At 42.6% G+C, this 13344-nt stretch overlaps 1 protein-coding gene across 1 annotated transcript in view; it reads right to left on the bottom strand.

Annotated features, from left to right (window-relative positions):
- The window catches only part of LOC142586219 (multidrug resistance protein mrp-7-like), a 105619-nt gene extending 93046 nt beyond the window's left edge, over positions 1-12573 (bottom strand). Inside the window, exons 1-6 of the mRNA XM_075697469.1 lie at positions 12453-12573; positions 7693-7824; positions 3937-4004; positions 3439-3558; positions 2133-2261; positions 1026-1188 (exon numbers count right to left, since the gene is read on the bottom strand). Coding sequence (XP_075553584.1) covers positions 1026-1188; positions 2133-2261; positions 3439-3558; positions 3937-4004; positions 7693-7824; positions 12453-12515 — 675 coding nt within the window. The 5' untranslated portion in view covers positions 12516-12573. The remainder of the gene's footprint in view (positions 1-1025; positions 1189-2132; positions 2262-3438; positions 3559-3936; positions 4005-7692; positions 7825-12452) is intronic.
- Positions 12574-13344: the final 771 nt, after the last annotated feature.

Raw genomic sequence — 13344 nt, 5'->3', positions numbered from 1 at the left:
CAATAAAAATATCTATTTGCACCAATATGCTCCGTGCACAGAAATGTTGTGAAAACAACAGCTACCGTTTTGCTCGAAGGAACTCTGTATTTACCTCCATATCACAAAACATTTGTTGCAATGAAACCGTTGCTATTAAAAGTTCATTATTGTTGCTTACTGTTTTTCATAGAAGGTCCCTTCGTAATTACGCTTCTTTTAAAACGAGAACACTTCAGCAGAAAACTTAAAAAAAAGCAACCCAATAAGGAAGGACCAATTTCGGAAAGGTAAATGATCCTGAATGTGTTTCAGTTAGCCTTTAAGACCTCCGACTGGAAATGAGCTCATTAAGCTTCTAGGCTTACTGCTATTGGGTTTTCGTAGGGGTCTCTCTCTAGTGAAGGAAAGAAAGAGCGGGATAGAAAGTCTTTGTGCGTGGTTGAGAAACAAAAGCGCTGTTGCTGTCGGATGTGACCAGAGGTGATTGTTTGATTAAATAAAACAAGAACAACTTAAGCGAACTACAGGTGTGTTCGTTGCCAAATTTCCAAGCATGCCTGCCAAGAGGCTTACCTTATAAGCGCTGTTGCATCAAAAGCCCTGAAAGGCATTCGATAGTCGACCCTGACACATCTACTTTTCACGCAGCATTCATGCTCTAACTTGCAGTGTTCAAATAGTCGCAGCATCCCTGCTATTATGTAACATCGAAACACCTTTCTTGTTAAGAGAAGTTGAATGCGACTAATGCGCGCAGATGATCCGCTGCTCCATTTCACACTGTTGGTCTTAAATAAGTGAATTAATCACCCGCGTATATTATCCAAATAGCGTAAAAATGCAGTGAATGATTAAGGAAGCTTGTATTTTATTCACAATGCGTTGATTGGGGTTGTCAGATGCACCTGTAGAATTTATCGCGTATAAAACCAACGTATGTGTTCTTTGAAACATCAAAAGCAGGAGTTCAGTGTTAGAGAAAGTTTGCTCGGTATTTTACTGAACTTGAAAGCTGTTACATTCTGGCAAAATACAATGCTTACCTTCTGAAACACGGTAGTCTGAAGCAAAATCTGTGCCTTCACTTGGTTTTGCGCAATACAGTAAGACTGCAGGCTTGACACAAGGCATTCGGCGATGCACGAGGTAGACAGGAGGGCAACAGATTGATAGAAGGAGAAGCTGCTGGTACCTTCCAGTAGGCCACTGCGCACATAAAAAAAATAAAGGGGTTACTACTGTGTCGATGTTTAGGCTGTAATTTTGAGCTCAGCACAAACTGTGTAAAACACTAGGTTCCCTACGCATCTTGCCATGTACGCTATGATTGGTTAAGGAGGTGCTCTTCTCTGAAGATGGAGCCTATGATTATCTGGTCAGATGGGATTCGTGTTGGATACACCAAAACAATATCTTAATGGCGCACTGCTTACTGAAGAATGAAGTTTGAAACTATGTGTAGTAAATAGCTTCGGCGAAGCATTTTGAGCACATGAGAGGTTCTTACTTTCATTGACAAATATTGCGTTGCTTAGGAGTCGATTACCTAAAATTCGTCTTTGTATCAGGACAATCCTTGCAGTCCACTGACAAAAGTGCTTCATGATCAAGAAAAGAGCAGCTTTAAGATTATTTAAGCCAGAACATACTACGTGGCCTCGAAACAACCGACCAGTATATTGGTGCACAAGCAAAATTGCACTCATAGGTAGCGTTTTAGTTTCCAGTATAATAAATAAAATTATTAGCAATCGTTTGCATATGCATAATGGAGAAATATGGCGTTGGTAACATAAATTAGTAACGGCAATTTATTCCGCTTTTCTAATCACGTCAACCCTTGGGCGATAGCTGTGTTTTTATATTTCACTGTTCAACATGGTCTGGTTCGTGGCAATTCTGGAAAACTTCTGAGTATAAATGAAAAAAAAAACAAAAACAGGAAGCCCTCAACATAGCCCAGAATGATACTAGATGGCCAAGGCAATAATACTATAAGCGGTATTGCTTTGTCGAAATTTCTAGTATCTATGAGGCTTTCTTGTGCGAAGTTCTGGAAAGGAAATGACATTGTAACAAAAGGTCTTCAAAGCGAAAGACAGTTTTGGCGAGCGGAGCTAAGAGAACGCAAACAATAACCCATAACTCACACAAACAGCGGAATTCGGAGCAGAAGCGATGAATAGTAGAGAAGGGTCAAAGCATTCGACCAGAACAGTTCCCTCCAGACATGTCTCAGCACCAGGCAGACGAAACGGTACGGGCTGCTGACACTTTGGCTGCAATATGAAACATCATGATGGTGTTGAGGACGGCAGATATTCAGAAGTGGAGTGCACTGCATATTGCTTCAAATTTGTATTACATGCAATATATATACGAAAGAGCATGATTCAGAACTGTGTGGTGAATGCACCAGAATGCCTTTGTTAGGCGAGCAAGGCTCTGTTACGCGGGGATGAAATGCGAGCCGAGTATTTGACAAGGCTTGTCTGAGAAGCTAGTGGTCACTTGTCACCATTCTGATCATAATACTTCGCTCGTCCTAGCATCTAGTGCCGAGTTGTTTTACATCGTGCATTGAGACAAACTCGTTATGTTTTCATTTTATCGTAATTTATACTCAAAGTTCAAGCACATCTTGGGCGTATTCTTCGAATCTAGGGCCTTAAAATATTTCAAAATTGATTCTATGAGAACATCGTCGATGTGATATTTTGACGCACTCACTGCTTCTGTGAGAGGCAGTTTTGTCCATAGTATGTCCCCAATTTAGATGCTCGGGTCCCACAGATAACAGAGGCAACATACTACCCGCCGTGGTTGCTCAGTGGCTATGGTGTTAGGCTGCTGACCACGAGGTCGCGGGGTCGAATCCCGGCCATGGCGGCCGCATCTCGATGGGGCCGAAATGCGAAAACACCCGTGTACTTAGACTTAGGTGCTCGTTAAAGAACCCCAGGTGGTTGAAATTTCCGGAGTCCTCCACTACGGCGTGCCGCATAATCATAAAGTGGTTTTAGCCCGTAAAACCTGATAATTTAATTTTTAAGGCATCATACTGTGAACAAAAGTATATTTTCTTATTTCTTCTATTAATAGATTAAAATTTGATGACTTCACCCCTAGATTTCTGTTTCGTTAAGTACGTTATTATTCCACTGCTGCCATAGACTAGTTGCCCAGCCATTCTATACGCTCAGACCAAGGGCATTGCCGGTGGCATGGGCAGAATTCCGACAGAGATAAAAAAGAAACTAGGCACTGCGAACGTTCGAAGCCTGTCCCTATAGCATCTTTCGTAGCCTCTTCTTGTTTTTAGATTTTCAATTCCGTTAGTAGCTGTCAATATACTTTTTTTATTTCAATAGGTTATGACACTATTCCAAACAATTCGTTTTGCGTACGTGTGCTTTAAGAAAGTGAAATCTCAATTCCTGTCATTATGATACTTGCGTTTCCTTGATAAATTTCTGGCAATCGTTCTCGCTGCGTGGGCAGCAGCGAATGCGTCGAGTAAGCCTCGGGATGTCTTCTGCGACCACTCCTGATCGAATAAGAGTGTTTCTGATGTACCTGCGTTAGAGAAGAAGCTAATCAAATAAAAAGAAGAATGTAAGCCCTCCACTTGGAGAAAACTGTGGCAAAGACCAAACTCATCAAATAAAGCAGCTTTTGGGCATATTTGAAAAGTAACATAAAACACGGGGTTGTAGCGTTTAAGCCTAAACGCTCAGTTTTTCAATATTGCAAGTAGCGAAGCTGCAAAGATAAAATTCTTTATGAATCGCCTACCCACACACTTAGTTTAAGAGAATAGAGGAAAATAAGCCTGCGCTATTTTGGATATTTAGTAAGTTTCTTGCTCTTGTGTAGCATACTTCCGCCTAGGGATTGCTCATTAGAATGCGAATTATTTCTTGTTGTCTCTAGGAAAATAGAATGGGCACTCACTTGAAAATAATACTGACAGCCACTTTAGAAAATGGTGAGCAACCGTCCAGGTCTTGCCGTTTTTTTCGCTGTGAAAACAAAAGTGAAAGGTGAAAAACAATTACAAGCTTCGTTTTCGAGAAGTTAAAGAAGGCTTTGCTCCTTCAGAGATGTAACAATTAGCTGCAAGACATCTTTTTTTACTTCAAAGAGTGATTATGGAGTAGAAAACAGGCCGATGAACTTGGCTTGTTTCTTCGCTGGTTTTTCACCTTCTGTAATATGCAGGGCATGACGTACCACATAAAAAGCCATATGATCATGCAGTTGTTTTAAATACAACTGAAGTTCTCGCCCCAGTTGTTTTGCGAAGGCGAATGAAGGAAAGCTCAGCGGGGCGGTGACAAAATCCATTGCTTCTTTGATTGGTTCAACGTGCACATTTTATATAGCACTGAATTGATCAGGACCTTGTGCCTGCAGCGTTATTAATTATTAATAGTAGTTCTCTTTCGCTTCAACTGCACATGACCCGATACTCAAAGTTCAGTAAAATGCAGAATTTGAGCATGTTACAGGCAAAAGTAACCGATCACAATTACAAATACTTCATTCTAATATGTAATTGATTGTCGCTACTAATTACTGCCCAAAGGAAATACCTGAGCAATTACTAAAAAGTAATCGATTACTTCTACGCAACTTTCAGCCGGACATTTATTAACACTGTCCGGATACCGTAAACAGAACGAGCTGCCCTGGCACATCCGGTGCGTTCTCTGGAGCCCTTCATACATTGCTTATCATTACAAACAATAAAGAATATGTGAAATTCCGTAAGCAGCCTTTGCAGCGCTGCTAACTTGCGCTAAGCAAGATGGCCACGTACCACGTAGTATTACTGTCAAATCTGAGAATTCGTTTTAAAAGCAAGGATGGCGTGATTGAGGGAATACAGCACGAACAGTGTCAGCACCCCGCATGCTGAGATCGCATTACAATGCTAATCCGATGTCCGTCATTGCAGTTAGGTCAAACTAGATGTAAAAGAGAAAAGCACACATGCCGAAATTTTATATCCGCTATTGGCTTTAAAATATTTCATAGGCCATCTTCCCTCCTTTCTGTGTTAAAGGCATCAACAGTGACACTTAAAACTCGCCTGACGTGCAGGCTAGGTAGCAGAGTGCTGCTGTAATGTACGAACAACTTGCGCACCAATTTGTTACTGAGCAGCTGGTTTCTCTGTAGGGAACAGCGTTCGTTGTCTCTGAGGCTTGAAGAAGACCTTCCTGCTTGGAATGACGAAAAGCTCCAAAAATTGTTTCTAGTTGATATATTGGCATTAACGCCCAGAGTGGCTTTCACTTTGACAAACATCAGCACCGGTTGAATTATTAAGTGACCTCCTAGTAGAGCCGTTAACACGAGCAAAAAGATATTGTGTTGCCGCGTTTTCTTGTCTGGACTTAAGCATCTGTGTTGCTGCTGCGTGGTATGATCTCGGGCGTTCTACTGTAGATCACGCCATATTCAGCTGCCCAAATTTTCGTCTCCTCTTTGTTTGTCTCACTAATGAAGTGACTAATTACTTATAATCGGTTACTGAAGAAATACTTGAATTACAGTGAGTGTCACTGAGTACAGCATATAATAGTTAAATTAGAATATTACCAAAAACGCAATAGATTACAGGAACATATTCAGATCTAGTTAATTACGTACAAGTTGGTACAAGCCACTTTAAAGGAGATTGGGTGAGAGTGTGTGTCTTGCACGTCCTGCTTAGCTGGAGCAGTGGTCCATCTAGCACATACAAGATCACACTTATTTCCGTTGCTTGCATGACAAAGCGGACAATGAAGTTTTGGCGATATGCTTGCCTTGTGTCTGGGTAGCAGCGCTTTATAGGCGTGAATATTATTTCTAGTCATGTGGAAAACGAAAGAAGCTAAGAAAATTACAGCTTCATGTTGATATTCATAGACATTGCGTAGCTTTTTTTAACTGACAAGGATTACGGTGCTCAATTCAATGCTTTCATTCGTGCGTCCGACCAAGTAGCGTAAATTTCTCCTTCAAAAGTATGTTTACCAATGTGTGGGCACAATAAAGCAAAATTACTACAATCTGTATTGATTCCAATTTCCTGACATGAAATTTAAGGTACCACCATGCAACCATCAGGCTGTGACCAGCACCGTTCTTTGAAAACCAAATGAAGTGCGCAACTCATTTATAGGATGTCCCTTTTTTGCCCTAAATGCGAGTAGCATTGCCTACATTGAACAGATTTCTTATCTACTTGGTTGACAGGAGGCGAGGAACACGGTCAAGTTGAGATGGTTTCGATGAGGTCGAGCCAGCGCAATGAAAGTATATCTTTCTTGCATTTCATTTGATTTATTTCATCCTTAAAGGCCCGGGAGCATTACATAAGGAGGTGATACGATTCGTGTAGAACAATGCATAATAGAAATAACTGGATGCGGAAGGGGGTGCCAGCGTCTGCGATTGGTCCGATTCCCCTTAGCTTGCGTTGGCGGGCCGAAAATCGCGGCGGCATGCAACAGACGGGCAAAATGGCCGCTAGAACAGAGTTTCATCAAAGAAAAGTTCGCAGAGCGATGTTGTACACCTGCCACAAGGGTTCCATAACGTAATATGGCAACGAAACGTTTTTTTTATTATGGGCAAATAAATCCATGCTCCTCGGCAGCGCCCAGTAGGCAGTGTCAGAGCAATCCGGGGATAGCCATCTTCTATTCCTTTTGGAACGGTGCAGCCTCGATATATTCAGAAAAAATTGCTTTGCTCGGCATATTACTATGTCGTTAGCACGTACACGTCACTTTGACGTGGTGAGAATTCGTGGTTTTACGATGTCGCGTGACGGACAGGCGAAGTGGGCACATTTGACCACTAGGAGAGGGCCAATGGCGAAAATGGTGTCGAATGAGAAATAATTATTTTTCTTTCATTTGGTCTCATCATTTGTAATCAGTGTGCGCGTATCATATCAGATGGGGGCGTTCTCGCGCTTTTCGCGACGTCGCGTGAAAGACAGATGAAGGGGAGCTTGGCCCGAAAATTTTCACTAATCCGTAGGGCCTGTCGCAGGACTGGAATTTAAACAGGCCAGAAGAACTTTGCGTTACAGATCCCCGAGTCTGAAGGCGGCCGTGGGCGCAGCCCTCTCAGCATAGCAACTAGATACCCTACCCATTAGCAAACAGAAGAATGCAGAACTGGAAAGAATAACGGCCTCACTAGTACTTATTTTATGCATGCTAGCACTCGAAAAACGCTTGGCGCCTGTGTCCTAAACATCTTGAATGTTGGAGCGCGGCAGTTTTGCAAACCGTCTCTAATGCAGCTATCGCTTTCCTTTCCCGCTGGACCCTAAGCCGATCGCTAATCGAAAGCTTTTATACTCTGACAAACTCAAGAGGAGGGTGTAAGCGTGCTTATCAAGGCTCACTAGTTACAACATTGAAGTGAAGTACGCGTAAACAAAAAGGTTAAAACAGCAATTGTGGTATGCTGCATATGCTACGGATTACCATTGATTCCTAGAATCTGTAGGATCTGTGTAATTTATTTACTGCAAAGTAGGGAAGACTTCACATATTCGGCAAGATCTCGGAGAGGTCAATGCGTGCTGTCAAAACCTATTTTGTCATCGCAAAAAAAAAAAAAAAATTCGTGTGCACCCTGTGATGAAAATGCATGCCGCGTCATCAAAAGTATACCTGTAAGAAGAACGACTTTTAATACCTTGGGATTCCGTTTATCCGGTGGCAAGTAGGCGAAGCCAGACAACAAAAAGTTTCCAAAAGCCATGAAGATGCCCCATACCAACATGGTCGCTTTTTTCGTAGAACGAATGGAAAAAATACTTTCAGATAGCTGATGCGAAAAAGAAAAAGACAAATACAGGTTGAATATTGAGCTTGTGTTCAGAAAGTGAAGAAGAATGTAATGTTTGGTCAGGTGAACAAATTGCAAGATTTATATTTTTTTCAGTCCAAGTGCGGGCACCGCAACTGATTGTTTCGTTGCTTCAAATTGTCTCTAAAGCGAGATTTTTTTTCAAAAGAGGTTAAACAATGTGTTGCAACATTAGACAGGGTGTTTTACGTGACTCGAACCACATTACAAGAAGAAAGAAAAAAGAAAACTGACACGTTGGAGTCGAATGTACGAAAGGCATATGTGTGCATTGTAGTTCAAATCTGTTTCGAAAGTTCTTATATTTCATCATGCAACTTTTAAATATTCTCTTCACGATATAACGTGCTCAAAATACTTGTACAGCTCTTTTAGATACAGCCATTAAGGTTGCCTGCGCGGGGATATTTATTCCGTGGTAATTGTTTTCATATTCTCAAGCAAAAACCACAATTAATGAAAAAAGATTCTGGTTCGACTCGTTTGCTTACTTAGAATGCAACGCTTCCGAGTGCGTTTTCAATAGAAAGGCCAAATAAAATTTACTGTGGTTTCTCAATTTTTTTAATGTTAAATGTTCATTGGCTTATCCCAGGGTTCTTGCAGTAGGTAGGTATGCGTGTAGTCAGGTAGGCAGGGAGGTTCCTGTCTTGCCTCGTTTCATAAAGGATATGCATGTGTCCGTACGTAGGGTCGAGCCATCTGACGCTTAGAACCACAACCGGATAGCCTAATCTTTAGGGCACGATTGCTTTTTTTTAAAATCAATTAATAGCGTTCATTCTAATGACACAAATATACAGTACACATGCATACCAGCTCAGCATGGGCTGAGATATAAGATGCATGCATGCTTCCCTCGTGCCAACGACCCGTAGCATTTTGATAGGAGCGGCGCGTGCGTCACATGACGTAGCACGGGCTACAACACGTGTGCCTGCGCTAGTTTGCACTAGTCAGGGAGTTACAAATCTTTTTCTCTTGGCTCACGAGTGAAAGTGTGCCAGTTTGCCCTATTTCTCTTCTTGACAGCTGGTACTTCTGTACGCTGTGTTATACTTTACCACTTCTGGTATTAGCACATATTCCCCAGTCCTTTCCTGCATTACCCTGTACCGCCTTGGGGAACACCAAGGTCGTAACAGAAAAGAATTTGTTACCTTGGTGAAATTTTCAGAAGTCTTTAAATGCTGTCTCTACAACATACCTTGCAATGAACGAAATGGTGACAGGTGTTGTGTCGCATGGTGCGATATACGTACTTCATAGCAAGTCCACAGTGTATGTATGCAATCTGCGACAAACTGCCTGTATTACATATCTACCTTGTGTTTTTACGAACATGTTTACTAATCTTCAAAAATTGCCGCTTTGAAATGAAAGCGCGCCCACTTCGGAGGCATGTTGTGTGCGGTGGCGACCGTGGGCGCACAAGGAATGCGAGATAATTATTCCGTCATTACAAACATTTTTTGATTACCTGCTAAACTTTCAATTTCAGCGGAGTGATTTATTCAGCAAAGTGGAGCGAACTCTCCTTACAAGCCATATTGACTTTTGGCTACATAAAGAAATGTAATTAACCGCGCAACTATGGCACGACGTAACTCGCTTTCAGGGTTTTGTTATGCCAGAATAAATCAAGCAAACTGCGGGACTATTTGTCACCATCCCATTACATGATCATCATCTAAGCGCGAGGGAGGAGCGCGGTTGTCACGTGACGCGTTTCGCAGCACTAACACATACTTGTATTTCGGAGGCCACGCGCAAACTTCATGGCTGCGCCGTTAGATGGCGCCGAGTGTTGTGAGGGAAGCGCGAAAGAGGGAGTCTCGCGGCAGTACACGTATCATACGCAACTCGCTTAGACGGTGGCAATACATCATATCGCTATATTTTCTCAAAGGCAAAAGCATCACCATCAAAATTACGTCGTCGTGAAATGTGTTCTGCTAAACTTTCCTCTGTCGTGTTTTGTGTAGAGGGAATAAAATATGGCTTAAACGTGATTCTGCTTGCCATCTGAATTTTCCTGGCTTTTTGGGAATTTTAGGTGCTCCTCTTACGGGTGTTACTATTTTAGGAGGATCTCGACTACAGGGTTCTTTATTTTCTCGTTGGCAACACTGACCACCAACAAGGCTCTCATCATCCCTGAGCCCGTGTCGCACTTGAAGTGACGCGTACACTAAGCTATTTCAATGCACGACAAGCAATCTCATGTTGACGTGACCTGTCCTAGGCACACTTCTGCCCGTAGAAACGCATCTGTACTTCGCGGTTTGCACCAGATTCGCCCAGATGCGCACCAGATCTACCATAGCACCATGCAAAAGCAGAAATATGCCGTCTGAATATGTTTCATACTTGTTCTTTGTTTTTCTTTCTGCTTGCCTTCATTTCCACTAATTTTCTGTCCCTTCATCTTCATACAATATATTGTCACAGGAAAAGTGTGGAGGCAAAGATCAAGAAATTTGAAAGAAGTGGGAATATGAGAATATGGCGACGCGAGAACACAAGTGTTTGATCGCCGCCTAATTGCAAAAATTCTGTCGCTTCCCATGATTGCAGCGCAGGGAAGCGCCTTTGCGGTGTCAACATCCTGTGACACGGTGCACAGTGCAAACTGCTTTGTGTTTGTTCTGTTGCAATATAGCTGCGCACAACCTGATGGATTGTTTTCTTTGCGTCATCAATACTGCAGCTTCGAAGTGCAGCGTCAATGGGCTACAGCGTCAAAGTTGGAACTGCAAAGTCCGCTTCTGCTAGGCGGCATTTCAGCCGAGTACTCTATGATACTTTCTGCCGCTAACGTTACAGTCGCATCGAAAATTGCTTTCACACATGCGGACATTGAAGCCTTCAAGCTTCAATGACACGTCGCCGTGCAGTGCAGCACACTCCTCACGCAATTCGAGGTTACGGCTGCGTGGAATTCCCGAGCCTCAGTCACGAAACCACCTGCCTCGGTCGGCTTGAAGTGCCTAGAAACTTTGCCTAGTTATTATTTTGGCCGCTACAGCTAGAATTTAGAACTTTTTTTCTTGCCGCTTTGACAACCGCCACCACCTGGGAACTTAAAACGATGATGAAAGGGGCTTGTTGGTGGTTGTTCACACTTTCTCATTTTACTAAGTACAAAAACACCATGTATGTCCCCGTTTTCTTGTTCCCATCTTTGCGTACATAGCGCAAGAAAGTACGGCGTACGGCCTGAAAGAAAAAGAATGTTGTACGCCATTATGCTAAAGCACCGCCGACAGCAAGGAGAAAAATGACACCTGGACATGGACGTGCTATGCCCTGTCAAGCACAAGGCCTTCCATATAGTTTTAAAGCGTTGATTTGTACGCAAGTATTTGAGAATTCGATCCGACGACGAAGACATGTAAAAGCACTTTAGAATTCACATTCAGCCTCGACCCAGATGATACGAGTGATTAGGAAAAATGGCTACAGAAAGGACAACACTTGCATGTGCTCCGAACGTTTTCGAAAGGGGTCTTTGCGCACCACAGACTCATAGTGCCCCGTCCTCGCCAAGTGACTTCTAGAGCCTTTCAAAGTTGGCGCAAACAAGGCTTCTTAGCGCATGACAACCGACCATCTTATGACGGGCCACTGCATATTTTAAGTGAAGCCAGAAGAATATTTTTGCTAACACTTTTGTTAACGATTTCAAATGTAGGCTGTTGTTATTGCCTAATTGCGTGATTTTGCCGCCTTTTAGAACTTACAAAACTCTTCTAGTTGCCGCAATCGCTGTAATAGCAACCAATTACTACTTGCTACAAAGTGTGGCACCAGACGCCACTTGGTACTTGCTTGTGGGCCTCTAACAGCAAACGTTTTCAGCCTCACGAGATACCACGAAGCAGGAACGCTTTCGCTGGTGGTAAATGTTTTAAATAGATGTGTTGGCAAAGCCGTTTCACCGATGTTTGCCCATTATCACGAAGAGGCTCTAAACAGCAAGAACACAGATTCCACTGCGAATGAATTAGGAGCCATTTTCCTGCAGCGTGATTCATAGTCGAGCGTGGTGTGCCCACGCTATTGCCTACGTCAGATGCCGACTAAGGGAGCCTGAAAGTCGACATCGCTCATGAGAATGGCAGTGCCTCGCGATTGTGTGGGCGATCGAAAAGTTCCACGATGCTTGGTATTGACGACATAGCGCAACACGTCGCGTGAACATAGACGTCATCGGGCGTACGCTACAACAAATTTGGAGATGACTTACCGACCAGCCTATATGTGTGGATATATATATATATATATATATATATATATATATATATATGTATATAATTGCGCTGTTCATCATTGTGACTTACATCGCTCTGAAATGGCTTCACACAAAATGAAGTTTGACTCCGAAGCTTTCATGTCGAAGCTTGGTGCTTTAATAGGGCGAGTTCTCTGTGCTTCATTGCAGAAATAACAAGCCTATTGGTGGTCTCTATGCGTCATCGTAAATTTTAGAGCGGAACATCGATGCGTATATCCGTCCGTATCTGATGAGCGAACTACGTATGGCTTATAACAAACATCTGGCCATGAAATAAAAAAATACTCACCTTGGAGGAGTACTCATATTCGACTGCCCGAAAAACGTCACTTATCGACGTTGTAAGAATCATGCCGTGAACAACGCATATGATACCTGGCACGCATGCGCCTCTAACTCGTCGCTCGATAAATATGACACACATCACCATCTATTAGAAAAGAAAGAAGCCACAATATACAATAAAAAAGTTGCTTTCTTTTCTACATAAATATTAGACACAGCGCGCACTGGAAACACAGACGAAGTGTAGACAAGCATCTCGAGACCTCAACGATCCCACAACTTTCGCACAACCTTCGAAGGTTGTGGGATTGCTATCCAAGGGCGGCAAGTTGTTTTTCATCGACTTTCATTACCATTACTTTATCGTTTCTTTATTTCATTCATTAAGCACAAGTAATTTCCACTTTGTTGTCCTCGGTTTGTTGTCCTCGGTTTGTCCTCGGTTGTTGTCCTCGGTTTGTTGGTTTTTTATAATATGACTAAAAATCGGGCGCTTAGGTTAACCTCCTTTCTTATCGTTTACTGACTAAAATAATACCACAAGTAGTTCGCAGACTTTAGTTAAAAGCCACAGTCGACCGTAGCTGATTCCCTATTCATAAGAGCAAAGCGTGTGGAAAGGCTACAAGTTTTGTGGTACGAACCAAGCACTATATAGCACGGTACAAGACAATATATAGTTATTTTGCGAGCCATAATTCCAGAATGTGACAAACATTGAAGCCAAGAGAAGGTAATCGTAATGGTTTTTTGAAATGTAGACATAATTGCGACGTCAAGTTGGAGGAAAAGACAACTAGCTGCAGGTCACATCTCCGCATCAAGCTTGCGTTGCGATACTTGAAAATTTCATTGGCATCCCTTTAGAAATGGGCGGCAACAAACAGTCACGTAGC

Source organism: Dermacentor variabilis, chromosome 6, assembly GCF_050947875.1.
Source record: "Dermacentor variabilis isolate Ectoservices chromosome 6, ASM5094787v1, whole genome shotgun sequence".
NCBI lineage: Eukaryota > Metazoa > Arthropoda > Arachnida > Ixodida > Ixodidae > Dermacentor > Dermacentor variabilis.
The sequence above is the reverse complement of the archived record's forward strand: the minus strand, read 5'-3'. Positions and strand labels throughout refer to the sequence as shown.